Genomic DNA, 27,980 nt, shown 5'->3' with positions numbered 1-27,980 from the left:
TTCAGCCCTTTTTCCCCCTGCCAAGCACCACACTACATCCTCTGAGGCATATCTACCCTCAACTGGATCCCAGAGCAACTGATCTTGGGCCAGAGCTGGGGACCAGGAACAAGCAGGTCTTAGCGTTTGTGTCTGCACTTGACCTGCTCTTAACCTTGAGAGAACTCGTTTCCCTTCTGCTCCAAGCAATCCTAGCACCCCAAGCTGACCTGCCAACCAGTAATTTAGGGCCTTTTCCCTGCTGCCTCTTGACTATACATATTCACTCAAACCACTTTGCTCTGGAATAATATTTATTTTTTTACTTGGCAAAAAGTCAAGTGCTACATTTTCGAAAACAAAAACTCAAAAAAACAATCAAACGCATTACCCATCACAGAAAAGGGTCTGGGAACAGTACAAAACATCCTACTTAAGATCTTTTTTTTTAATATACAAGTTGGTTTAAAATGATATAAGTTCTGTGAGAACTAAGAAATCTACAGCCTGTAGTTTAATAGAAAAAAAAAGAATTAAAAGATGTACAGCATCCAGCATTTTGCTTAATTCCCTGTTTATAGCACCTATTTCTCTAGGATAGAAGGTGAGAATTCTAGAACCTGTGATGTATGCATTGTACCACCAGATACAGTGGCTTGCTGACTTCCCTCCCCACCAGCCTCCATCACCAAGGTAAAGACACTCTTTTTTTCAATCTCCCCACTTAACCTGAGCAGAGAGGGAGGACTGGGAGAGCAACTTAGACACTGGAGTGCAGGAATATATGTGTCTTTTCCTCTCCCCAGAATGGGCCATTGACAGAAGCAGAGTTATGTGCTTCGAATGGAGGTGGAATCTGTGGGTGAAAACAGCTGTTATCTGCAACATGATGCATAAAAAGCAAGGAATAACTGGACATCATGATCAGTCAGTTGCCTGCAGGTTTAAAAAACTCAAGACTAAACAGACAGTTCAAGGGAGGAACAAATTACTAATCACATCAATGCTTTTACACGCACAACATTGCTGGCTGTGACCACCCCATCACCATCCCAGGGCTGAACCAAGAGTGGGCGGTGGCTTCAACCCCAGCACTCACTACACACAGATAAAACCCCTGCTCACCCCCACCCTCCTGGACTAAACCCAATTTAGAAAACAAAAGCAAAACTCACTGCGGAGATTAAAGGCAAACAAGTTTCTCCCCAAAGCCAAGGGGACTCAGTATGTGAATCTTAGCAGACTTGAGGCCCCAGCTCCAGGCCCCTGAGATACCAGATCAGTCTTGTTTGAGGGGAGGGACAGGGAAGTTGGGATGGGGATTCTATTTACCAAATCCTACCAAGACTTCTGCAGCCTCCAGAGCTGCATCTGGGTGGAGACTCTTGTTTTAGGAGAGGAGCCACTGGCTAAATAGAGGGAAGTTTAAGTGGAAGTGACACATGCACAAACGTGTTCTCACCTAGGGGACACGCAGATGCGAAGACAGGTAGGGGATGGATCGCCAGGACTCCAAAGCATGAGAGGCCCAGCAAGCCTGCAATCTAACTCAAAGAGGTTTCCTGGTGATTTGTTTTCCTTTCTGTTGTTACTTCCTATAATCAGTATTGTTAGATACTTTAAAAAACAAGATAAAGACTAGTCCCAAAGCTGGATTCTGAATAAAGTTGTTTCTTTTATAAATATTTTAATTACAAGTAATCCTCACTCCAGGTAATTTCAGTAACACATGGTACTTACAGGCATAAAAGTTCACACACACACACGCACACGCGCGTGAGCACGCACACACATGTGCACACAGCCCTCAAACTTTCACAGAAAGTCTGACAGCAACCACATAATTGTAAAGGAGCTCTACCACTCAAGAGTGAAATAAGGGTGAGAACGACTGTCAGCCTTTCAGAAGCCAGGGAGGGGAGAGTGTGTGTCACTTGAAGAAAAAAATACAAATAGGGATTAAAAACGCTTGGTGGATAAACCACAAAGAAAAACATAGTAAAGTAAAATTCTGATTACCAAAAGGGAAAAAAGGGAAAAAACAAAAACCTTCAGATTTCTGTACAAAGCTTCTTCCTGTCAAGTGCCTAAACCATAGGCAAACTCTGGTGTTCCCACTAAAATATGAGGGCTTCACACAATTGGAAAATATCAAAAGAAGAAACAAGGAAACAGAGGATAAAAGTTAGTGTAAATCTCTGCATTTTGGGAGAGAGCTAGTTGTCATTAACTCCAGAGCCCAGCATAGTTTCCATGGAGCCCTGAAGGGAGGGGACCTCCTGCCACAAACAGTTTCGTTCCAGACGAGTCGTAGCAGTGGGTGTAAACAGCGTTAGGGAAGAAATCAATGTCCGAAAAGTAATTCCTCCAGGTTTCATCATGATTCTATGGGAAGAGAAAGACACTCTGTTAGTACTTCTAGGAAAGGGGGGAGGAAGGGACAGGAATGCTTTTTGGTCTCTTTAAGAGGAGAGGGTCCTATATCTGCAACCTGATGTCAGGAGATTAATGCTCATGTGAATAGGGGCATCATTTTTTCCCAACTGAACATTAGGGAGGAACCGAGGAGGCTGAAGAATTGCTATACAAACCAAAGGTCTTCTCAGGACAGTAGGAACCAAACTGTTTAATAATTCACTGGCAGCCTCAGTGGGAGGTTCCTTCTCCTTCCTGCTCTATTATCACCTGGAGGGAAGGCCTAGGTCAATCAGTGTCTCACTACGCCTGTTTTTCTGTGGACATGCAGACACAAACGTAAAACCAAGGGAAAGTGCCTCTGGTTCAGGGAGTGCCTCTTAATACTGAAAATGTGGGAGGTGGTGTGTCAGTGGGCGTGGGAGGGGGTGTGTAGAGCAATGGCAATTTTTCTGTCACTGTCCAGTAAGCGTGTTGGGCAGGGGCTTACTCACCAGCCAGCCTTTGCCAGTGGTTAGTTTCAGATTCTCCCCTGCTAGTCTGGGTTTGGACCCGTAACAAGCTGAGAGCCTCTCTTCCAGGAATCTCTGAGCTCGGATATCATAGAACAGCAGGGAGCCCTGCCCTGTGCCCACAGTGATGATGTGCTCGTAGAAGCTCACTGAGCGGATCCCTGAGAGAGAAAAATAAAGGGCAGTGAGCAGGGGGAGTATGCACTTGACAGTCCATTAGCCTGAATTTCTCCAACATGGAGTTCACAGGGCACCCCAAATATCAGACAGTACCTTTCCCACAGCTGGCGTTGCTCATGCGAAAGCCAGAGAACCCTGACTCCATACTGCCATCCATGTAACTAACAGAAACCTTCGCATAAGCCTCAGAGAAGCGCCAGAAGCTTGATGATGCCCAAGATGCTTTTGGCCTAAGACCGTAAGTGCGCCCTGAACCTCTTTGCCTCCTTGTCCCCTAGTCTCACTCTGGAGTCATCTTTCATAACTGTAAGCTCTTCCTTCTCCATTTTATGTTTCTAACCTACATTGAAACTGAGGGTAATCTGCATTTATAAATCATTACATTAATAAAGACTTCCTTGTATTTGACCTAAAACACTACCATGGCACTGCAAGCGGTCTTTATCTGGTATTAAGTGTGTTATGAGGGTGGCAGACAGCCTAGAACTAAAGCACCCAGAGCACTGTCTCTCACTTACAGTGGCAATTTAAAACAAGTCACCTAACTACTCTGGGTCATAGGGAAAATGCATCTGTGGATCAAATAAGTACATGGAATATGAGGATGTCTCTTGGCACGTAAGAGGTGTTCAATAACATTTGTGGAATCAGTATGTCCTTATTAGGTACGTTACTCCTGTACCAGTAACCAAAATCTTTTAAAACTTTTCATTGCCATTATCATTCCAATAAAGCCTATTTATTCTCTCCCTTACTACTCTGAATACATACATTCTCTCTGTTCTGAAATGTGAGCATCTTAACTATAATTGAAAACAAACAAACCTAAAACAAAAGCCATTTTTGCAATATCTGCATACAAAAAAACAGTACATGACAGGCTAAAATGTAATCAATATTGTGCCTTTTAGGGCTCTCAGGATAACAGAGCCACAATTTTGCATGAGAAGGGGGACATAGTGAGAAGAAGAAAATACACTTTGTTAGGTTGGATGATCTGGATTCTGGTCCTTGGCTGTTCCCCAACCAACCTGTGTGATATTGGGCAAGTTATTTAACTGCTCTGGGTCTCAGTCTCCTGATCTATACAATGGCGTCAACACTATCTTTTTGTTTTGTTTTTTTTCTTTTTTGTTTTTTTAAAGATTTTATTGGGGAAGGGGAACAGGACTTTATTGGGGAACAGTGTGTACTTCCAGGCCTTTTTTTCCAAGTCAAGTTGTTGTCCTTTTCAATCTTAGTTGTGGAGGGTGCCGTTCAGCTTCAAGTTGTTGTCCTTTCAGTCTTAGTTGTGGAGGGTGCAGCTCAGCTCCAGGTCCAGTTGCCGTTGCTAGTTGCAGGGGGCACAGCCCACCATCCCTTGAGGAAGTCGAACTGGCAACCTTGTGGTTAAGAGGATGCGCTCCAACCAACTGAGCCATCCGGGAGCTCAGTTGCAGCTCAGCTCAAGGTGCCGTGTTCAATCTTAGTTGCAGGGGGCAGAGCCCACCATCCCTTGCGGGACTCGAGGAGTTGAACCAGCAACCTTGTGGTTGAGAGCCCACTGGCTCATGTGGGAATCGAACCAGCAGCCTTCGGAGTTAGGAGCATGGAGCTCTAACCACCTGAGCCACCAGGCTGGCCCAACACTATCTTTTCCGATCTGCTTCCCACAATTCTTAGTAACATGAAATGTCAGATAAAAGTATTCTGAAATCGTAAAGTACAGTACAAATGTAAGTTTCTCTTTTTTGTTCCTCGATAAAAAATGAGGGTGTTCTTGTAGAGAACATGCTATAAAAGATGGCAAGCTAAAGCCTAATTCACCCAGTGGTCAGAAATAAATGAAATATTTTCTTCAGTTTTATTGAGGTATCACTGACATACAATACACTGCACATATTTCAAGTACATAATTTGAGTTTTAACATATGTATATAACTGTGATACCATCAACCACAATCAAACTAATGCACATGTTGTCACCCCCACCTCCTTACTCCACAGTGCCAGCCCTTAGCACAAAATGAATTTTACAGTTCAGGCAGGGCCCCAGCAAAAAATTACCACAGGACAGAAAGTAGGGCTCTGTGGGGTAAGGAGGTAGGGGTAAAGAACATGGAAACCGGGGCCGGCCCGGTGGCTCAGGCGGTTAGAGCTCCACGCTCCTAACTCTGAAGGCTGCCGGTTCGATTCCCACATGAGCCAGTGGGCTCTCAACCACAAGGTTGCCAGTTCAATTCCTCGACTCCCGCAAGGGATGGTGGGCAGCGCCCCCTGCAACTAAGATTGAACACAGCACCTTGAGCTGAGCTGCCTCCCGAATGGTTCAGTTGGTTGGAATGCAGCCTCTCAACCACAAGGTTGCCGGTTCGACTCCCACAAGGGATGGTGGGCTGCGCCCCCTGCAACTAGCAACGGCAACTGGACCTGGAGCTGAGCTGCACCCTCCACAACTAAGACTGAAAGCACAACAACTTGAAGCTGAACGGCACCCTCCACAACTAAGATTGAAAAGACAACTTGACTTGGAAAAAAGGCCTGGAAGTACACACTTTTCCCCAATAAAGTCCTGTTCCCCTTTCCCAATAAAATCTAAAAAAACAAACAAACAAAAAACCCACCAATATCCTGACTGTTGCTTTCTACCAAAGGTATCTGTGGCCACACATTTGTCTGTGGTATTTGAGGCTCTGCTGCTATATTTAAGGTCCCCTCGTGTGTCACCAAACACCTCCACCAGGTTCCATACAGATCACTATGCCTTTTTGGAAACCAACATAGAAACTGAAGGTCAAAACCCAATGCAGCTATAAGCCTGAGGGGCACACCGGGACTCTTACCACTGCCACGCTCCCTGGAGCAAACAGACTTGATGTTGTATGATGGCTGCCGTGGATCCAAGAAGGAGACATGAGCTTGGGAGCCCACTGCATATACTGACCATTCACTACCATAAGCCAGACACACATTCTCACGGCAATATGGCAATTTGGTGGAGAGGAGCTGAAAACACAGAGATGTACCCATGGCATTATTGGAGAGCATACGGCAGGGCATTGTTCTTAGAAGCCCACCTCTGTGGGCTTTCCTCATATACAAGCCACACAAAGTCACAGACAAAAAGACAAGCTCCCATTAAGGAAATGACACCCTGTTCCACCCCAAGGTATGTGAGAGAAAGAGCAGGTAACTGTAATAAACAATAAGAACTGAATACCAAAGAGGACTGGATAGGGAAAAGGTCAAACTAGAATTAAATAATCAGCAGCAGAGAGAAAGGCCAGGTCCTGCAGGTTGTTTCCAGGGATAACCCCAAGGCACTAAAACCAAGGCCCCCTCTATTCTCTCTGCCAGAAAGAGCCATCATCCTTCTCACTGCTCTTCAGATACAGGGCCTGAATGCTGGCTACCCTCAGCCTAGCTCCCAAATTGTATGGGAGTTGTACACTACAGAAAGCACCCTCATGGGACTGGCTCAACCCCAGGAAACACCAATCAGCCTTAAACCCTGGATCCTTGTCATTTAGCCAATTCTCAGGGGGTGCCTGTTGCATGTAAAGGGGCAGTGGAGCTCAGAGGCTGCTCTGACATGAAGGAGTCAATAATTTCTAGGGCTCTGCTTCCTCTTGAGAAAGAGTCCATCACAGAAGTAACAAGTAGCAAAGGTCTCTGGGACAAGAAGAGGGCAAATGATTCACTGGTGGACTTAACTTTATGCAAAAGTTGCCTGTAAATACATAAATTCACATTCTTATTACCTTACATGATCATTTCAGGGAGGTCTTATCTTAGTTTAATTGCTCTTCAGTTGCCAGTGGTTCCTAACATTTAGGTTTTCTGGTACTCATAACATGCCAGAGTCAGTAATCCATAAGCAAATGCTTAAATGCATTGTGGATTGGAAGACTGCTAATTAGAGGAGCTTCTCAGCAAGCCCTTACAACGTGAAAGAATTGCCACCTCTAATCTCTTTAAAAGACTTTGAAGAGAGGCATACTAGACTCGAGATTTCATGTACCATGCAATCACATGCCCAGACCCTTGGAGCACTGATGCTTTCGATTAGAAGGAAGAGGCTCAGGGAGAATTAAAGTATTTTAACCATAAGGTGAATTTTTAGGTAAAACTACTAAGTCATGTTCATCATACCTTAGACAGTGTATTTTCAGCCTTCCAGAGATGAAAGTAGCCATCCAGAGATACTGCTCCCAATTCCTACAAGAGCAATGAAAAAACAGGTTATATTCCAATCTGTAGCAACTAATATACAACAGAAAGCCGGGGAAGATCTTGAAGGTTGGGTCCTCCCACTCTTCATTCCTATCCCATGATGATTCCAGCAGGAGTGACAAGAGATTATCATCTCATTATGAGCCCTGTGGAATGTAGCTGGACAGCTTATTAAATCGAGGCTGCTTTTTGAGAGAACCCAAGAAGCAAGTCCAATTTCTAGTAATAACATAGACACCCAGGAGTCAAAAAGCCCTTACTACACAGTCATTCCCATGACATCCTGTTTCACAGAGCACAAACATGAAAGACAGTTTAAGTCTCAGTGTGAGAGCTTCTATAAGTGAAGGGTCTAAGCTACCCTGACTCCATAAATATGGATGTGAGAGAGGAGGCTAAGGGAACTACCCTTCGAATTGTGTCCTTTCTCCTCTTCTAGCTTTGGGTCTCCATCCCAACACTACTTAATACCCCAGTTTCAGGAGATCTAACTCAGTGATTAGGTTAAGATCTGGTGGCAGTGTTGAGAATAGGCAGTGAAGTATGAAAAGAAACTGAATACCAAACAGAAAAAAAAAGTTAACTGCTTTCAGACGCATGTATGAATATTACACCTAAAATAGAGAACCTGCAGAGGCGTATGCAAATGAGAGTCAAATCAGAGTGGCCCTGGGATAATTCTAAGAGGCTGACCCACAAATATGAACTATCCAGAGAAATACAGCAGAGCTCAATACAAAAGGTGGGTTTCATAATCCGTTATAATTTCTCACCAGCATCCCTCAGCCTTCAAGAAGTGCTCTGTAGGCTCAGAACTGAGCTACGCAGCAAGCACTGATTTAGGGAAGGAGAAGGGAAGTGCATCTCCCAAGACATAAGCTAAGGAGATGAAGCAAGAGGAACAGGCTTCAGAGAATGTTTGACGAGCTCATACCTTGTTCTTGTTGTTGAAGGCCAGAGCACGAACCTTGCAATTGTCTGGGTTTGTGTCCTCCTTGGGGATGTCCTTTAAGGCCTTGTGAGTGATGTGAGCATACACAGGGACCTGTGACACATTGTGCCTTGCGTCACTTCTGGTCAACACATCGTCTGTTACCTCCCAAAGTCCCATAGAACCATCACGTGAACCTGCAGGTCAAAGAGACCACGGATGTCAGACATACCCAGCTCTCCATGGAACAGCCCCACAACAGCCAAGATGGGGTTTCTTACTCTTGCTCTTCGTGCATAATCCTCAGAAATGCTGAAGCTTGGTAGGTGGCCCATCCACAAACATAGAGCATTTTAATAGCCACGCCAAGAGGATGATTCAACTAAGGTGTGTGAGTTAAAATATAACCTTTAAGCATAACATGATTGGTGGGATTTTACAAAAGAGAGCATTACACAATTTGATAAAGCTCAGTAATTTTCCAAGCCAAATGCTTTAGGTCACTGGGGCATTCACACACAGGTCATTTCCTCTGAGTAGTAGGGTTTGGGAACCTCACTTTAGATCAGCGGTGCTTAACATTTTCTACATAAGTCTTGTATCCCTTTGAGAGACTTAGGAATTTCTCTAGAAAAATATACAAAAACACCACATTTTACATTTAATTTCATTGAGGTTCATGGGCCTCTTGAAGGCTTTCCATGGACCCATAGGGACCATAATCCATATTAAGAATGACTGTTCTACATGAAATGAATGCTTAAAAAGACAGTTTTCCTTAGCAAACAATAATGAAGTACTTAAAAAACTAAGAACATTTTTCTTTGAATTGAGCCCTAAATACAGTGCTGGTGGTAAGCTAAAATGGGACCATCTTTCTAGAGTACAACTGAGAAATCTGCAGCAAAATTGAGAAAGTTTGTGTTCCCATCTAGGAATAATCCACTATCAAAAGACCCATATACAAAGATATTTATTCAGAATAATCTCTACGTCCCACAGTATGGCTATGTTATAGTTAGAACCACTTTAAAAAAAAACACCAAAAACATTGTTTTAAAATTCCTTTCCAGTAAAGTTATAGGTCAACTCTCCCGTGAGATCAGATAGTGCCCTTCCCACATTTAAATTGCCTGAGTGCTTTGTACTAAAAATTGTCTACCATGGGAGAAATAGCATCCAATTTGTTTGCATCATAAGGCTTGTGGGCAGCAATTCAAAGCGGAGGGTTCATCATGTATGAAATACAGAAAGGGCCACAGAAAGGGCACATCTGGAGAGCCACACATGGTTTATTATGCAAATTAAAAAAATAAAACTGTACAAGTTTTACTATGAAAAACTTCAAGCATCCTAAAATATTGAAAGAATTTTACAATGAGTTATATACTTATACCTATATTCCACCATCACCATTTTATTATATTTGGTATGTTATATACCTACCCATGTATCCATCCATCCCTCTATATGAACCTATTTTAACCAATTAGAAAATATGGACTAAAAAAAAGACTAGTCAGATATATTTCAAAATGTTAATAATGGTTACCTCTGGGTAGAGATATTGTGGGTGATTCTTATTTCCTTTTTTGTTTATCTGTATTTTAATAATTTCTTACAATAAACATGTATTACTTTTACAATAAGGAAAAATTATTTAAAGAACTAATTTGGTAGCAATGTAAAAATTAGATTGGAGATAAGACTAGAAGCACAGAAAAAATATGGAAGGATATTGGGGCAACTCAAGAGATTGATGATGAGCACTTGAGTAGAGAATATAGAAAAGAAATTGATGGATGTAAGAGATATTCTAGAAAACAGTATCAACATGGCTTGGTAATCTAAGGAGACTGAAGAGCCTAAGACGAGTCTTAGTTCTCTGGCTGTGCATCTGGATGGAAGATGGGAGCATTCACCCATGTATGTAAATGGGGGGGTGTCTGTGCCACTTGGAAGAGAGAAGATGAGTTTGAATATACTGATTTTGAGGTGGAATGTTCAGGGGTTGATGCTCATCATCAAGACTCAACATTAGCACTGGTTAACAAGTATTGAGCATTTTCAATATGGCAGCCACTACACATTATCTCATTTAATCTTCCCATTGACCCTCTGAAGTATATATAATCATTATCTATGTTACAGATGAGGAAACCCAAGTCTCAAAAAGCTTAAGTAACTTGTCCATGATCATAGAGCTAATAAGTGGTAGGACCAGGATTCAAATTCAGGTCTCTAATAGCAGAGACAATGTTATTAAAAAAATTGTTATTACTGTTCAGGAAATATATACTTGGGAGTTATCAGCTTGAAAACATAGGACACTGGCAGGGTATTTGGGAGGCTCCCAATAACCAAATTTAGTGCAGGTTACCGACATACAAACAGTCCCTACAGAGATGACACGACAGCCTCTGCTCTCAAGGAGCTCTCAAGGAGCTCTCATTTCTTGTGGGAAACAAATGATAGGGAATCCAAAAACTTCTGAACCACTGCTGGTAATTCTGACCTGTAAATAGGTTTGTTCATTAGATCAACGATTAGGATTATTTTTATTTGGGAAGCTGGAATGGGGGATTATATTTTTACATATGGATACCCAGTAAAAATGGTTAGCACTCTGAGCTTACTTCCTAGGCTACTGCGTATTTATGTATCACTAAGTTATCTTCTCTACACTCATATCCATATATTTTTTTCTGACAGTTCTACCACTGGGAAGAAATTCCCCCAATCCTATACAGTTTTTATCAACAAGAAACTTAATGCTATATAGTTAGTTGTGCAGAAAATCATAACTGCTCCTCATACTTTATAGAGCACACTAACTTTTCCTAAACACTTTAACAACCATTACTTCAACGAAACCCCACAAAACCATTGAGGCTAACATGCTATCACACATGCTTTTTGGAACAAGGCAGAATATGCCTAATAAACGAAGTATGCCAGTACCTCCACTTGCCATGTCAGGAATATACAGGGGCAGTGACTTATCTAAGGTCACATGGTAAGTCAGAGAAAGAGCCAACATTAGAAACAAGGTCTCCTGGTCCCTGGCTGATGGTCTGTTTACTGGGCTATTTCCACTCACACTATTATCCCTTTTCAACTCCTAGCCTCCCTCCCTCCCTGCCACACCAAAACTCCCTACAAAAGGGCAATTTTACCAGACACAGCCATAGTGTCGTTGATCCATGCAATGGAAAAGATCCAGTCCTTGTGCCCATCCTTGGAGAGGAGGGAGTGACAGGTAAAGAGAGGGAAAAAAAAAATTAGTAAAATAAGGATTACAACGCATACTCTTGAAAAGTATACAAGTCTGACTGAAAATATCTTTGTAAAAATTGAACTCTGATCTCTAGTGATTTCATAGGGCATGATCCCACAATCTTTAACTTCAGTCTTGAGGAGCTCCAAGCTGGTATTCCTATGGACAATAAGCACGCCTAGTGGACACAAAGCTCAGGCCTTGTATTTCTGGGTGTCTTATTTGGGGCCCCTACACACAATCACCCACCTTACATCACTCTAACCTTGTCCTACCACTCTCCGTTTTGCTTCCTGGGACAACAGCTATAACTGACCTCTTTGCTGCTCCTTCTGTGTGGAACTTCTCTTTTCCTCCAGACATCAACATGGCTTGCACCCTCATTTCCTTTTAGTCTTCCTGCTCAAATGTCACTCTTATCAACGAAGCCCTCCCTGCCTATCTTCTGAAATAGCATTCTGCACCATACTCCCTATGGCTTTAGCCTGCCTTTACTCTTCTCCAAAGCACTTACCAACTTTGACATACTGCTGGTGAATATTTATTGGTTAACATGGTTTATATTTTGGTTTATGTCTCCCTTCACCAGAATGCAGGCTTCAAGAGGAGAGGAGCTTTATCTGTTTTATTCATAGTTGTGCCTCCAGTGTCTAAAATAATGCTGGCCATAAAAAGCTCAATAAATAGTTGCTGAGTGAATGATTTAATGAATTTTGCTCTTAGACTATGGGCAGACGTGTGTATACTGGACTCAAACATTAACCCACCGCTGCTGGACCGAGGCGTGCTGCTCACCCCTTTATCAATCATATACTCTCTGTCAACATCCCTGCTACTCCCTATGGGGAGTATAGTCCCCATTCTGAAATTTCCACCCCCACACCTTACCTCCATGCCCCTGGAGTCAGCAGAAATCTACAGGAAACTGTTCCTTCCCAGGGGTCTTGTGGAAGGAGGGTCCGTGTGACCTACTGGGCTCTGTTGAAAAACAAGGCTACCTCTAACTACAATTACTAAAGAAACTTACATCTCCCACACACACAGGATCTAGTGTAGGCAGCCGGTAGATAGCAAGACTGTTGGGGTTGTCTCCTCCGGTGGCTAACAGTGTTCTAGAGGGATTCAGCTCGATGGCATGAATACCACAGCCCTGCTGGGTCACACCTCCCGGCTCCCGGTCCTTCAGAATGGGAATCTTGGTAATCTGGCTTGTCTGCACATCCACTACAAAGAGCTGTAAGAGAAAAGGGATATAAAGCTAAACAGCGTTTCTCTTAATATGGCTGACCCTGAGTATAAACATCCATTCACTCAATTATCCATCAAACGATTAATTGTTTCCTACATAATAGACACTGGGAATTATTAAAGGCATGGTCAGGGCTACTAGTCAAATGAAACATGAAAATATGACAGAAATAGGTATAGTATGTTACATAAACACGATTAGGAAGCAGTAAATTTTGCTTGGGATTCAAACACCACTTCAAAGAGGACTTGCATTAGACTATGGACCTAAAGAACCTGACAAAGGGTTTTCGGCCAGTTTGGGTATATATTGTATGTTTAATTCTTATCTATACATGCATAGAAACTTAGAAACAAAACACAATTCCCAGAACACATCACAACCACTATGAAACATACCTACAAATGTTAATATAACCCCTTTTCATTCTCCATGATTCTATGCAGAGAAATGTTTTATGGAAAAGATCAGTCTTTATTAGAGGGCATTCCCAATAGCGTCTACTACTAAAACTCTTTATATGATTTAATGATTCAATCCTTCACTCACTCATTCATTCATCACCAACTAAATACCAAGTACTATTCTAGGTGCTAGGAATGTACCCATGAACAAGAGAGAAATAATCCTTGCATATATATACATATGTATGTATGTGTGTGTGTGTGTGTGTGTGTGTGTGTGTATATATATATGTGTGTGTGTGTGTGTGTGTATATGTGTATATGTGTATATATATATATATATATATATATATATATATATATATATCTTATAGTCTAGGAAATTGATTTACAATCCTGTCAGCAATTCTCATGGTGAAGCCAAATAATATCAAATCTTTGTGTAAAGTAACCTACTGCTTACATATAGCTAGCAAAGAAAAACTATATGAGCCTTAAATTTAAATATATAAAGGAAAGGAGTAGCTGGAACAAGAGTACCAGGCAGAAACTGAGGAAAAATTTTACAAGGGTGGAGGAGAGAGGGAACAACCACTCTTGAATCTGTAACGTAAGTGCTGACAACTACTTAAAGCAAACTGACTGCCTAACTGGCACCATTGCTGATGTGTCCTATAGGCATTTTAAACCCAACGTGTCCAACAGAAATTATCTTCCTCCTCAAATTGCGCATTTCATCTAATGCCACCACAATTTGCCCAGTTACCCAAGCCTGGGCTTTATCCTAGACTCTTCCTTCTCCTCATTCCTATCATCCGATCTAGTCCTGCCAAATCTACTTCCTAAATATTCTTACAGTTGGCTCCTTCCTTTCCAGCCTCTCTCATCACTTCTCCTTTGGACCATTACTAGTCTTTGTGCCTTCAGACAAGGCCACCCTCAAAACTCTTCTCTATACTATAATCACAAAAATGGAAATCCTCCCATGTTAATTAAAAAATACCCAGTAGTTCCCCTTTACCTAAACCCAAGCTCCTTAGAATGGCATCACGACTCTCCTCAATCTGACCCCTACCTACTTTCTCTAGCTGCACATCCTGCCATGGACTTTATGCTCTAGAAATAACTGATGATTAATTATTAGTCACACAAAAATCTTCAATGCAACATAAAGTATTCTGTTTCATGCTCACGCTGTTCACCATACCAGAAAAGCTTTCCCCCATCTTTCCTTTACCTGGCCAACATGTACTTATATTTCTTGATTCAGTTCAGACATGTCCTCTCTGAATATTCCCAAAATGTCCAGGCTTGTTAAGTTCTACTCTTGTAAGCTCCCAAGATAAGCCCTCTACTCACAACTTAGACCCTAGTATACTGATTTAAAATTTTGTGTCTCTCCCAATTCCAAGAGTAGGGGATTTATCTATTTGGTTCTATAATCCTGCCCCCAAAATGCAAAGCTACATAGTAAGCACCTGCATAGTAGTCACCTTTCAGGGGGGGTCTGCCCAATGATGTTAGGGAGCTCCCACATCTCTGGGACCCTGTAGCTGTGTTCGTTTTATAACCGCCCAGATCTCCAGATCACAGCACTGCCCAGGGGTAGCCTCCTGGCTCAGGGAGAACCAACCAGTCCAGAGGCTAGATTAGACTGCGTCATTCAACTTTTCTCAGGAATATGGAGCTGGCTGGTGGCAGTAGACTGTCTGGGTGACCATTTTCTACCAAAGCCAGTCCCCAAAGAAAAGAAAACAGAAGAGAGAAAACATAGCCATCTTTGGTTCTTAGTGGCTTTCCAATTCTTAGTTCTGTTTCCTTCTGAGATCCAGAGATACTTCCTGCTTTTGGGGTTTGTGAACAAGCCCTTCTAAAAAACGTGAGTGGGTTTCTTACCCTTTCAAACAAATGATCTCTAACCAACACAGCCCTTCAAACATTTAATGAAGCAAAATTAACTGTGTGCTTACCCCTTTGTGCTGTGTGGGACAATGCATCCACATGTTAGCTTCTAAACCAGTGATTCCCAAACTGATTATTACTGTAACCTGGGGAAATTTCTTTTGGAAAACTACAAAACAAAAACAAGTCCCACGCCCTACCCTAAAATCCTTCCAATTAGAAATTACTGAGTTTGGGGCCAGCAAAATTGATTTTTTCCCCCCAAGGATCTCCAGGAAAATCTGTAGACTGCCCAGGTTTAACACCACTGATCTAGATCCTTGCTATTCAAAGGAGCACCTGGGACCTTGTTAGAAATGAAGAATCTCAGGCCTCATCCTAGATCTACTAAATCAGAATCTGGCATTTCCCAACATCTCCAGGTCCACGGAAGTTTGAGAAGCGCTGATGTGGACAGAATCTGCTCTATACACTGAGGGCAGTGAGTATGAAAAGACACAAGAGTAAACTGACCTGCAACCTGGAAATATCTGAGTTTCTGCTATGGAATCTGAGGGATGGCCAAAACTTCTAAGACAGCTGGTAAAATGTAGTGGCGAGCACAGGGCTCAGGACAGAATAGGTGCTTACCAAGTGATAGCTAATAGTAATACACTATGCTAATGTTTGTTTAGTTTTGCAGGTGTAACAAAAGCTTCTACACTGGATGAAAAACATTCAATACAAGGGAGATGGAAAAACTGGTAATAGATGGATCTGCAGAGGCCTAGGAAACCAAGAGTTTACCCCCAAGCTCATCCTCATCTTTGCAGAGAAATGACAAAGTACCATGTGAAGGATAGAACCCTTCTGCTTCTTCATAGGAATGACAGGATGCACAGGAGCTGCCACAGACTATCTCCACATGCTCTCTGACAAGGGGCCAAGGCTTCATGCAGTTCCTGTAACACTTCCCAGAATGGGGCTACTCCACATTAACCTACTGGGATCCCTGCCACAAACTAGCAGCATGGCAAGGTAAGCCTGAGGCTCAATGGCTCCCTGCAGTTTACATTCTAGAACAGAGGGGAAAAAAAGAAAGCAAAAGCCCAGATTGTAAGACCAGCAAGTACATCTCTGGAAGCATGAAGGTGTATGTAGACACATGCAAACGTGCATACATACAAAGATCAAAGTGGCTTAATAAACGGCAGAGCTCACAAAGTTTCTAAAACTTGAGTGTTTTAGCTGGAGCCTAACAGAGAAAGGAAAACAAACGCACATGGGTCACACAGACATCAAGATAAACTATACTGAGTCACACAGTCAAAGGCAAGTGGGCAGCCTAAGTTTGCTGAAAGTTGAGGAAAGAACAACTGAAATCAATGGACAATATTAGACCAATGCATATAACAGTTTTAGGCTCTTTATTCAACAAACAATATGTACCAGCCTTTTGAAAATGCCAAATTACTTTCAAAAAAAGGTTTTTGCAGCAATGTATGTAACAGTTCCACCACATCTTTATCAGAACTGGGTATACTTTATCTTTAATTTGTACACAGAAAAATATTTTGTTTTTATCTGTATTCCTTCCGTAATGAAATTAAATATAATTTTCTTTAATTTACTCATTGTACAAATTATATCTAAATGAATTCTTTTTAAATGTTTAAGCTATTTGGGATATGACAGACATACAAAAAGCAGCCATTTACAGGTTAGAGAAATGCTCTCTTCTCAAGTGTACCTGAATTTGGCCAGAAATACACCTGAAGCCTGGAACCATCAAACCACTGCCACCACTTCTGCCTCCTCTTCCACTACCACCATTAATTATATCAACAATTTACTGAACACATGTTCTAGGCACTGTGCTAACAACAGCTCATTCTCTTCATGACTCTCCTACTGTCTCCGTTTATTTTAAAGGTGACAGAAGAGAGGATTAGGAGATCTCTGGCTTGTCCAAAGGCACAAAGCTAGTAAGAAATGGAACCCAGACTCAACCCACAGATCTCTGAATCCAAATACACAATGCAAAATGACTTAATCAAACCTGTTGGTATAAATGAGGATATTTCTGACATGTTGACATTTACTCTTCTAGAAAAGAGACCAAAAACTTGGAAACTAATGGCCTAAGCTAAGATCTGACCTAAAAACATAATGGGCAGGGGTGGAGGGATGGCTCAGTTGGTTAGAGCACAAGCTCTGAACAACAGGGTTGCAGGTTCGATTCCCACATGGGCCAGTGAGCTGCGCCCTCCACAACTAGATTGAAGACAATGAGCTGCCGCTGAGCTTCCAAAGGGGCAGCAAGGTGGCTCAGTTGGTTAGAGCGCCAGCTCTCAACAGCAAGGTTGCTGGTTCAATCCCCACATGGGATGGTGGACTGTACCCCTTGCAACTAAAGATTGAAAACGGCGACTGGACTTGGAGCTGAACTGTGTTGTGCCCTCCACAACTAGACTGAAGGACAACTTGTAGCTGATGGGCCCTAGAGAAAAACACTGTTCCCCAACATTTCCCAATAAAATTTATTTTAAAAAAATTGAATTATAAAAAATAATAGGCAAGTCTCTTACTTTATCTGTTAATGAGACCAGGAACAGCAAATAAAAAAAAAATTATAATAACCATTTGTCAAGGCTTCCTCAAAGTGCAGTAATAAGATTTAATTAATTACACCCTCTCTATTGAATAGATATTAACCAAGATGCCTACAAAGAAATTCTTTCAGGTCCACTAAATCTGATGCCCCAACCTGTGCCTTGAGTGTGGTTTAGAAAATACAAACTTCTTGTCTAGATTTAACAAGGTGGCAAAAAAAATTATTGCTATATAGCAATAATGGCCTTATTTTTCTAAGCCAGTGATTCATATAAGAATTGCCTGAGAGCTTGTTTAAAACGCCAATTCCTAGGTTTCGCTGAAGGAAATCCTGATTCAGGACTGGAGTGAGGACCAGAAAACTGCATACTTAACACACACTGCAAGTGACCACGATACAGGTGGTTACTGGGTCACGCCTGGGAAAGAAAGGCCTGAATGATCAGAAATCAAAACATGCATCAATTTAAAAGAAAGTAGACTGGCAAAAGAAGCCATGCTTAGCTCATGGAATTTTTGTATTCCGTTGTTGTTCTGGCAGCCACTCAAGTGCTTAGGCATGGGGGTGGCGAGAACAGGTTTCTAAAGGAAGGGCCCAAGGAAAACAGGAACCAACTGAAGTAACTAGACCGTCTTACTAACTTTCCTCAGGTAGGTGGCCTGCCAGGCACTTCCAACAAAGCTCTGCTCTCAGCAACCCAGGTTTCCCCATCTTCCAAAGCTAAAGGCTGCAGGAACAGGCCCAAAATTCACCAGAGGCCAACTGAACATGTGACTCAATTCTCCAGACGAGAAAGGTGATTAACAGGATCATTCATTATTAAAGGCTAGACGTGAACCAAAGAGAAAAGAAAAATAAATTCCCTAGGGGAGGTTCAGTTAGCCTTGCCAGTCAACACCCCAGTCACTGAGTCACAGCCTTTCTCTGTGGTTTCTACTCTGCATCAGTCATGTTTGTGTACTCAGTCCCTCAACATTTCTGTATGTTCCTGGGTCTGCTATGGAATGGGCACCTGTTTCCTTCCCATCAGCTGAAGCCCCTTCTGCTTCTAGGAAATCTTCTCTGAATAACCAAACTATGAATGACTTCCTCCTTGGAGCACTCCTGGTTGGAGCTACTAATGAGGATCTACGCTATGGTTAACTTTGCGTGTATCAGATCCCAGCTAAGCAAAGGTCAGGACCCATGCATTATATATGGTGTGGTGGTGCACTTTTTACAGGAAAAACTGGTATAGTAATCAAAAGACAAAGGAAGATTTCTACCATCCCTGAACACTGTATTTTTACATTAAGAGAATCATGAATATATTATAGTATAAAATGTGTAACTATATTAAGATAGTCTTGGAACTTCAAAAAATTTTCACAGTTGCTCAATACTGTCCACTCACTGAATAGTCCTGCTACGTACTAGGGGTATTTCAGTGAAAAAATTTGAGGAATACTTGGTATAATATAAAAAATTCTGACAAGGAATAAGGAAAATTGGGGCCCAAACTTAATTCTGTACCTATTTCATTATGAAATCTCAGGCAAATCAGTTTTCTCCTTTGGGTCTGTTTCCTCAACTACAAAAGGAGAAACGGAGGTCAGTGATTAGGACTCTAATTACCTTTCCAGTTCCTTCCAGCTCTGTCTGGGACTTGTTTTTATACCACTGCGATCCCACATGAGGTACACAGTGTCTTGCTATACATAGGAGATATTCAATAAATGTTTATGGATTTAATAAATGCAAACACAAACCACAAGGTTGTCCCACTACATTCTAGCCAATGAGATGTAGAAATATTACTCCAATTCCTCTCATATTTAAAAACTGTCCCGATGAGAACAACCCCATCTAACACATGAGAGGGACTGATGGCCTTCATGGATCCAAAGGCAAATAAGGCCATTTAAGTGGAATCAGCAGCCAAATTAAGCAGCCAAATGTTGCAGCCCGACCATAATCCTGGATTGAATTCAGATGCCAATTTGGGGTTAGTTCTTCCTTTTATCTTCTAGACCAGGAAACAAACACATGAATAGTCCACAACTTAAGGGTCAGGCAGAAAAGCAACACTCCTAGATATCACCAGGCAAAACTTGTGTTTCTCTTAAGTCTCATCTGGAACCAAGCCCAGGCACTGTTCCCATTGCCACAGAAAAACGTCCATATGTCAGCTTGACAAGAAGAACGTTTTCTCTGACTATAATGTCTATCAAGGACCCAGCTAGGAAGAAAATCCTGGAGCACAGGAGTCAACATGTTCCTTCTCTATTCACTTTTCAACATCGCAAGCTAAAATAAAGGGCTCAGATCACTTAAGAGAAAAACTGCCTGGGGGAGGCCGGATGGCTAGAGCCCGAGCTCTTAACAACAAAGTTGCCGGTTCCATTCCCAAATGGGAGGGTGGGCTGTTCCCCCCTGCAACTAAAGATTGAACACGGCAACTAGACTTGGAGCTGAGCTGCGCCCTCCACAACTAGATTGAAGGTCAACAACTTGGAGCTGATGGGCCCTGGAGAAAGAAACACACTGTTCCCCAATATTCCCCAATAAAAAAATTTTAAGAAAAAAAGAAAAAGAAAAACTGCCTGCCTCAAGCCCTGCAATGGTTGTCAACTGAGAGCATAATATTTGCAAATGCATGCCTGAGAGCTTGTATGTATATGTGCATGTGCCTGATTGTCATGATAATTGAGGGTGCAGGTTAGAGAGGGGTAGGGAGTATTGCTGACATCTACAGAGCAGAGACCAGGAATGTAAAATACCCAGCAATAGGAGGTGAAGTCCCAGACAAGGAAGAAACCACCAAAACACCACGATTGTTTAGAAAAGCTGCCCTAAATAAATTCTTGAATCCTTCCACAGGACTGCTGCTTAAGCCCTAACATTCTTGATCATTCATCTCCTCACATACAGAGGGCGACCTAAAGTCTGTAACACTACAGGAAACAGATTCCTGGGGCCCACACCTGTGCTCGTCCAAGCACCGCCTTCCCAAGATGAAGTCAAGTCAGGAAGGGGCAGCCAAATCTAGCATTAGCACATATGAAAGGCATAAACTTACTTCTACTGCTCCTCTTCCTAAAGCCTTATAACATCAACTAACTTTGTGTGAACCTTAGAATTGATGAATCATTTCCACAATGATTTCCAATCTGGACACGTTCCCCAGCAGAATGAACTTACCAACATAGCAATTCTATCACTTCCACATCTAAAAATATTTCTCTCAAAAGAGTAAAATATTCTGAAAATGAAACAGACTAATTCTGGGACAAATCTGAACATTACTTACTAGATAGAGGATGACCATAGGCCATTTAAAAAATGGATAAATAGCAGGTTACTATCCTACCTACAAAACAGGTCATACAGATAAGCATACTGTTGACCTGAGATGTATATCTGGAAGGGCGCAAGGAGTTCTGCAAGCATTTTCAACCATTTTCTAAAAGGCTGTAATCCCTTTGGGAAAATAAAATAGTAAAATGAGGGGGAAATGAATAAAATAATCTGGTCAGAGCAAAACTCCCACACTTTGTTTCCTGGTATCTCGAGTTGAGTTTCATATCCTGCTTTTATGATCTCAGGAACCTGAACGTGTAATCTCAGGGATATAACATTATAGGTATTCTCTCAACCTTGGCATTTACCATTCCACCCCACCCTCAAAATTAGGCTCCTCAAAGTTCTTCTTCCTCTCATTTCACAGCAAATTGCAGCCTAAACTCATCTTGTCTGCTTCGCTATGATCCACCAAGACTGTGAGGTCAGCAGTATACCTCTGGGAGATGGTAAGAAAGAGAAAAGCAGCCCTGGCATCCAGCCTGGTACAATTAGCTAGCCCTTCGTGTCTTGGTGAAAATAATCTCACAAGAAATTTTCCTCTGAAAGTCCCTTTTCCCTTTTCCTTAAGCCTTCCCCAAATCACCTTTGTAAAACTTTTCTAACACCCTCTTACTGATAGGCCCCATGGCTCCCTATGGTGTAGGTTCTCCCTAGTGGCAACACGCAGTCTTTGGCTGGAGGGCATCAGTAAATGAGAAATGACAGTTTGTGTCTAAAATTAAAATACAGTGGTAACTCGGTTTTCGAACATAATCCGTTCTGGAAGACGGTTAGAGTTCTGAAACGTTTGAAAACAGCTGACAGCTAGGCCTCAGGATCTTGCACTCAGAAAAAGCTGCGTGACATGTTCGAATTCCGAGGCGTGTTCGAAAACCGAAGCATTTACTTCCAGGTTTACGGCGTTCGTAAACCAAAATGTTCATCAACGGAGATGTTCGAAAACCAAGGTACCAGTACCTCAAACTCTGCATGCATACATTATCATTCTGCCTATCACCACCCTCAAACCGTGCCCCCCTCAAAATATCCGCTTTATTGAATAGTTTTTGGTAGTCTCCTGGTTTTCCTCTGACCTCCCTGTTCCCCCTATAGCAGTTCTTCCTGCCCCATAAATATAGGTGTATTCCAAGGTTCTATTCTTAGCCCTTTCAATATCAATGGTTCTTACCCATTTTTGGCTCACAGTATTTCCTTTGAAAACCTAATGAGAACTATGAATTACTTCCCCACCACACCTTCCCCATATTGTGACCAGAAAATACACACATAATAAAAAATTTGCAATTTTAGGGAAGGTTTGTGGAACTCAAGACTGCCTTCTCTATCCTCTCTCCCATGGTAATATAACGATAATCTCTTACACATATATCCTGTTTCCCCGAAAATAAGACCTAGCCAGACCATCAGCTCTAATACGTCTTTTGGAGCAAAAATTAATATAAGACCCAGTCTTATTTTACTATCTTGTCACACTAGGTTCTCTTATTTTACTATTAGACCGGGTCTTATATAACATAAGACCAGGTCTTATGTTAATTTTTGCTCCAAAAGACGCATTAGAGCTGATAGTCTGGCAAGGTCTTATTTTGGGGGAAACACGGTATGATTCCCAAACCACTAACTTCAAACTTTACTCCTCTCCCAAACTTCAACTAATTGAAAGCATAAAACTGAACTCATCTGCTCTTCAAATCTGCTCAATACTCACCCTGCGATCCTCCCACTTACCCAGGTTCAAGACATCAGTATCCGCTTTGACTTATTCCTCCGAATGGATCGAATCTGAGCACGTCATCATCTATAGATTCTACCTCTAAGACAACTAACATCTGTCTCCTCCTCACCACTGTTCTGGTTTTGCCACTTACTACCTCTCATCTTTACCACAGCGCTTAGCATCATGTAACTGCTCTCTGTAAAAGCATTACTCCAGCCACATCACTCCCTGCTTAAAATCCCTGGGCCTTGTCTCTCCATTCCCCACAGAATAAAATCTTAGCTTAACATTCAAGGGCTTCCACAATTTGATCCTAATGAACCTTTCCAACCTTAATCTCACAACGCTCTTCTAGACGCATAAAGCTCGTCACACTAGATTCTCAGTATTCCTTATCAATGGTTGATACTTTCCCCATAAAAATGCAGACTTCCAGTTTCCTTTAAAAAGAAAAATCTATTAACGCTGGGCCCAAATTCCTACATGGCAACAATGGGCTAGAGCCAAGAATGTTTTCTCTGGCTCTGTGCAGTCCCCACTACTTCCTACTGTCTTGTGCCTGGCAAACTTCTTAGTTGGCTTTTCTGTCTGGCTCGGTGCATAATCTGAGTTTATAGCCCTAAACGAGGAAAACATACCTATCCACCCTGATTCCCAGACTCGTGTTCCAATTAAGGTTATACTACCTTTCCTTCTTTAATTAACTGAGTAAAAATATGACCATAAGATTGTTATTAGTGATTAAAAGGTAGGCTGGCCATCTTTGCTGTTATTCCTGGCTTACCGGCCTCCTAGTTCAAGTGTCAGGCCACAGGACAGGGCAATTCCCACGCCAGGAATCAAGCTACAGAAAAGTAGCTGCTTTATCACATAAGATGACCCACTGCCTCAGCAGAGATTTCAATATTATAGCTCCAAGCCAGTTACCTTGAAAATGACCTGGTTTTTTAGCATTTGTATACACTCAGTTAAATGTTGGTGAATACCAACCAGCCAAGAGAAAAACAGCTTCTAACCTGCAGATACACATTAATAGATTATTTTAGAATATAAATAGTTGTGGCATACTCTTCCTACTGAATATATGTAAATCATTTTATTGATGGTAAAATTTCAATACATTAAAACTTAATTTACTATTGAGAATCCAACTTGAACTCCTCCTCCCCCAAAATCTTCACATATTATCCAAAGACAGACAGTTCTAATTGTTTAAATAATTTTCCTTTCTTCCAAACTAAGGGAAGTCCCAAGGAGTGCCAAGAGTACTGGAAAAGGCTTTGGATTCACTACCACTAGCACTGTTTTTGAGTAAGATATTGTTGCTAACTTGAAGTAGTTTCCAAGATGTCCACAGCTACCTTCTCAGCACTGGATATTACCACTCCCATTTTAGAGATGGGAAAACAAAGGCACAGCTAAGGGAATCATTTGCTAAATGTCACAAAGTTCATATAAGAGCAGTGTTCCCAGCTTTGCTTCTGGAAGCTAAGCAAAGAAAAACACTAACTATAAAAAGAAAAGAAAAGAGGCCCCTACTTAGGGTCAGGAGGACATAGAAGACAGAAAGAGGTACGTATTCGCAGTAGGTTAAATTGTTATTTAACATTATTCTCACCTTCAAAATAGTCAATAATAAATGCAAAGAGGAGACTAGGATGATTACTTCAGGTTACAATTTTACAACATTTGCCGGGCAAAACACTACAATGGTATGTTTGGGGAGTGGAATGAATTCCTCCAAATAAAGGATTCTCTACTCCAAGTGACAATGATGACAGTTCTCTTAAACCACAAGTGGCGGCCTGAGAGACTAGGAAAATGAAGTTTTGTAGAGGATTGCCGCCACCATTTAGTTTTGAAAGGCTTTTGTATGACAAGCAACCTTCAACAGAAGAGGAAATGAAAGCTTGGCCCCAATCACCATGGTATTATTTCCTTCCTTAAAACTCATCTTTAAATCTTTGCCCATGTCCTTTATAACAAACACTTCTGCTAGTACTTAAGACTTTCTTGATCCACAGAACCTTCCCTCTTCCAATTGATCCAAGAAGTGTTTCTGTCCAGGGTAAATTTAACCAGGCATTATGACATTACACGTCTATTCACACAGGTGAGGGGAAAATGGAGAGAGCAGCTGGGCCTACATTCGATCTTTTCACACACTCCATTCAGAATCATTTTCTACCTCTAGACCCTGCCTCTTTTCACTTGCCATTCCTCTGACATCATGCTATTTGTGCCCTTATGTTCCAATTATATCCACCATATCTAATTATGGATTGACTTATTTTATCCATGCCTGAAATTGTGCTGGCTATGTAACTTACTGATAAATTTTTCCCTTCATTTACTTATAAGTACCTTCTAAGTCATTCTATGTCAAAACAACTTTTCTCTCTTCTAAATCCTTTTCAAGGAGACTGCTTTGCAAAGAGCAAACAGGTACATCCCGAAATACTTGTGTATACCACCAGACACACATTCCCCGTCCATTCTCCTAAGAAATACATCTTTTGATTATATTCCCTAAAAGTGAATGTTTGCCAAGTGCTATCTTAAGTACTTCTACATATGGCCTTAGGCTGGCAGGTAACACCTAGGTTTTCACTATCATGTATCCTGAATGATGCCCTGAGCATCATTGTTTCCTAAGTCTTTCCTCTGAGGCCTCTAACTTAAAAAAAAACATAAAAAGATGAAGCCAAAAGAACTCTAGAAGCAGTGGCATTTCCATATGGCAAGAGACCTAAAGAAATAAGACTCCTCTGAAAATGTATCAGAAAATTAATGTAGAAGTGGGAAAAGAAGCAGAATAAGAGAGGAAGAAGTCATCGACAGAAGGGAATGGAAAGGAAAGTAAGGCAATCTCCTCACAAGAGAAACTGATGGGGAAAACGAGTAATTAGAGGTTCTAGAACCTGTGCCGCCACATACCCGGGACCCAGGAGAAAGTTCACATCTCCCCCAGTCACTTACCGTGTTGCATTTTGTGCCACACACCACTTGCCTATGATTCAGCCACTGAGATGCAAACACTTTATTAAGGGTCCCAAGGTGAAACTCTCTCTCCTTCAGGAGACTGGGAAGTTGCTGTGCTGCATAACCATGTAACACTCGAGAGTAGCTGGTTTCATTCTGTAGCCTGACTTCCCGGTTCTTCAGGTAGTACACTAAAGATCTCTTCACTGGCGGGAGTCTTTTCCTTTTGTGAAGGGAGTGATCCCAACCAAACTGTGGAAAGCAACATTAGAAATCAGGGCTTTGACTACCTTTGTTCAGAACAAGGGATCCTACTGTATTAGAGATATCAACAAGAACTCATCCTGCAGGATTTACATACAAAAGAAATACAGACACATTAGAAAAGGAATCTCAACCCAGATAGTCCAGTTTAACTCTTCCAACAGTGAAAAGATGTTGCTCATAGTCAAACCTACCTATGAGAAACGGATTAAAGACCGGGGAATGGAAGCCGAGGACAAAGGTTTACTAGGCCTTTTAAGAGTGAAAGATTCAGATACCCTAAAGTTATCTGATAGGGAAGGGAAAGTGAAGCCAAATGATTACCATACCGACCTGGGGTCCATCTCTACCCAGCCCCCTTCTCCCTCTCAGCCTGTACTTCCTGCGGAGCATGGAGAACGCAACCCAAGGAGCCAGACTGGGGTCCCACGTCTTCCAAGATGAACGATCAATGGCCGCCCCCCTGTCACCAGCCCCGCGCTCCAGGCAGTTGTAGAATTCGAAAAATCAAACACCAACGGGGTGGGAGGCACCGGAAATCAGAGTCCGAATACGCGTCCAACAAGGTCTTCCTCTCCAAAGAGGGAGTATAGGGATGATACCTGGGAATTGCTGTTTTCCTCTAGGGGTCCAAGTACTAGCTCACTTGAGTATTCTTAGGGAGATTCTTTCCTAATCATCCCCGCTTCCCGGGGGGGCCCAGGAAGGCGGACTTTTAATCTCCCTCCCCGTATCTTCGGGGAGGTTTGTTCCCGATTCCCTTCGACTTCGGTTTCCCTTCCTCCAAAGCCCAGATTCTGGTTTCTCCTCCAGTCCCATTCCAGGCTGCAGGCCTCCCGCGGAATATGCCCCATTTTCAAGTTCCTCTTTAGCTCTTCAACCCTCCGGCCTATCTGCCCTTCAGTGAAATCCTAATGGCCCAATCCTGACCCAATAAGCCGGGGCTCCGCTCTTGCTCCACCCCCACCTCCAACTACAGACCTTTGGTCCCGGTTCCGGTTCCCTGATCTGCAAACTCTATACCCCTCTCGTTGCCTTGGCCTTATCACCCGAATCCCAGCCTCTCAGCCCTCACCTGCGGGCCTTGAGCGTCACTCCCAATTCCCGGCGAGGCTGGCGCTTTCCGCTTCCTGCTAACTGCTTTCCGGGCCATAGTGGGCAGCGCCGCCACAGCCCAGCAGCCACATGAGGCGGGGGAAGCGAGGGGTAGCAGGACGGCGGGTCATATACTGGGCCCCGGGGCCGCGCACCTTAATGTGCCCAGCCCGGAAAATGGCCCGGACCCGGGGCAGCAGTAGAAAAAGGGGAGGAAGGCAAAAGGGAAGGAGGGAGGGAGGACCGGGGCTGGGAAAGGGAAAAGGAAGGGGAAAGGAAGGCAAGAATGAAAAGCGTCCCGACGATCGAGTGGGGAAAGGACGGCAAGCGGCTAGAACCAAAACACCCCCTCCCCTTCACCCGCGCTCCGTCACTCTTGCGCAGCCGCATTTCTCAGTGCGTCGCCACGGAGACGCTGCCTGGACTAGAGGGGCGGAGTTTAGAGCTTGGAGGGGCGTTCGCGGCTGTTGCTTAGCGGCTGTCAGCGGGTTTCCAACGGTCGTCTGGCGGCCGCTGGAGGTGAGTGACCTGGGGCCAAAGGAATCTGGGTTCTAGCCGCCGACCTCGGACCCCCGCCCGCTCATCCTCAGGCACCCAGATGTGAGGACGACTGACCCCGCTTGGAGAAGGAATCCCGCCCAGCGTACCTTTTACCCGGTAGCCGCCACTGGTTATCTCCGGTCGAGCGCCGCACGTTTCCCTGAACCTATCACACACCGAGCCCTGACGCCAAGTGCTGGGCACTATGGGAAGAGGCACAACCTTCTCCCTCCATTCCCCGGAGTCCGCACAGAATTCACGCCTGCTGGGCCAGACTTACCCGGTACGGAGAACCTGCCCAGCCGCGCACTACCAGCCGGGCCACACCCGTCGCCCGCTCCCTCCAGCCCCGCGCCCGGCCTCAGGTCGCGCTCTCCCCACACCTG

At 42.9% G+C, this 27,980-nt stretch overlaps 1 protein-coding gene across 1 annotated transcript; it reads right to left on the bottom strand.

The window, feature by feature from the left end:
- Positions 1–275: 275 nt before the first annotated feature.
- DCAF12 (DDB1 and CUL4 associated factor 12) lies at positions 276–27,418 on the bottom strand. Its single transcript, XM_019734365.3, has 9 exons — positions 27,035–27,418; positions 25,693–25,947; positions 12,534–12,740; positions 11,406–11,466; positions 8,233–8,426; positions 7,218–7,283; positions 5,909–6,071; positions 2,889–3,067; positions 276–2,364 (listed from the first exon to the last, which is right to left on the bottom strand). The coding sequence occupies exons 1-9, from the start codon at positions 27,110–27,112 to the stop codon at positions 2,206–2,208; spliced, it is 1,362 nt and encodes a 453-aa protein (XP_019589924.1). The 5' UTR covers positions 27,113–27,418; the 3' UTR covers positions 276–2,205.
- Between the last annotated feature and the right edge of the window lie 562 nt (positions 27,419–27,980).

The sequence above is a fragment of the Rhinolophus sinicus genome, chromosome 16 (assembly GCF_057876585.1).
Source record: "Rhinolophus sinicus isolate RSI-liver-muscle chromosome 16, RSI-T2T, whole genome shotgun sequence".
NCBI classification, from domain to species: Eukaryota; Metazoa; Chordata; class Mammalia; order Chiroptera; family Rhinolophidae; genus Rhinolophus; species Rhinolophus sinicus.
This window is presented reverse-complemented; position numbering and strand designations above follow the sequence as displayed.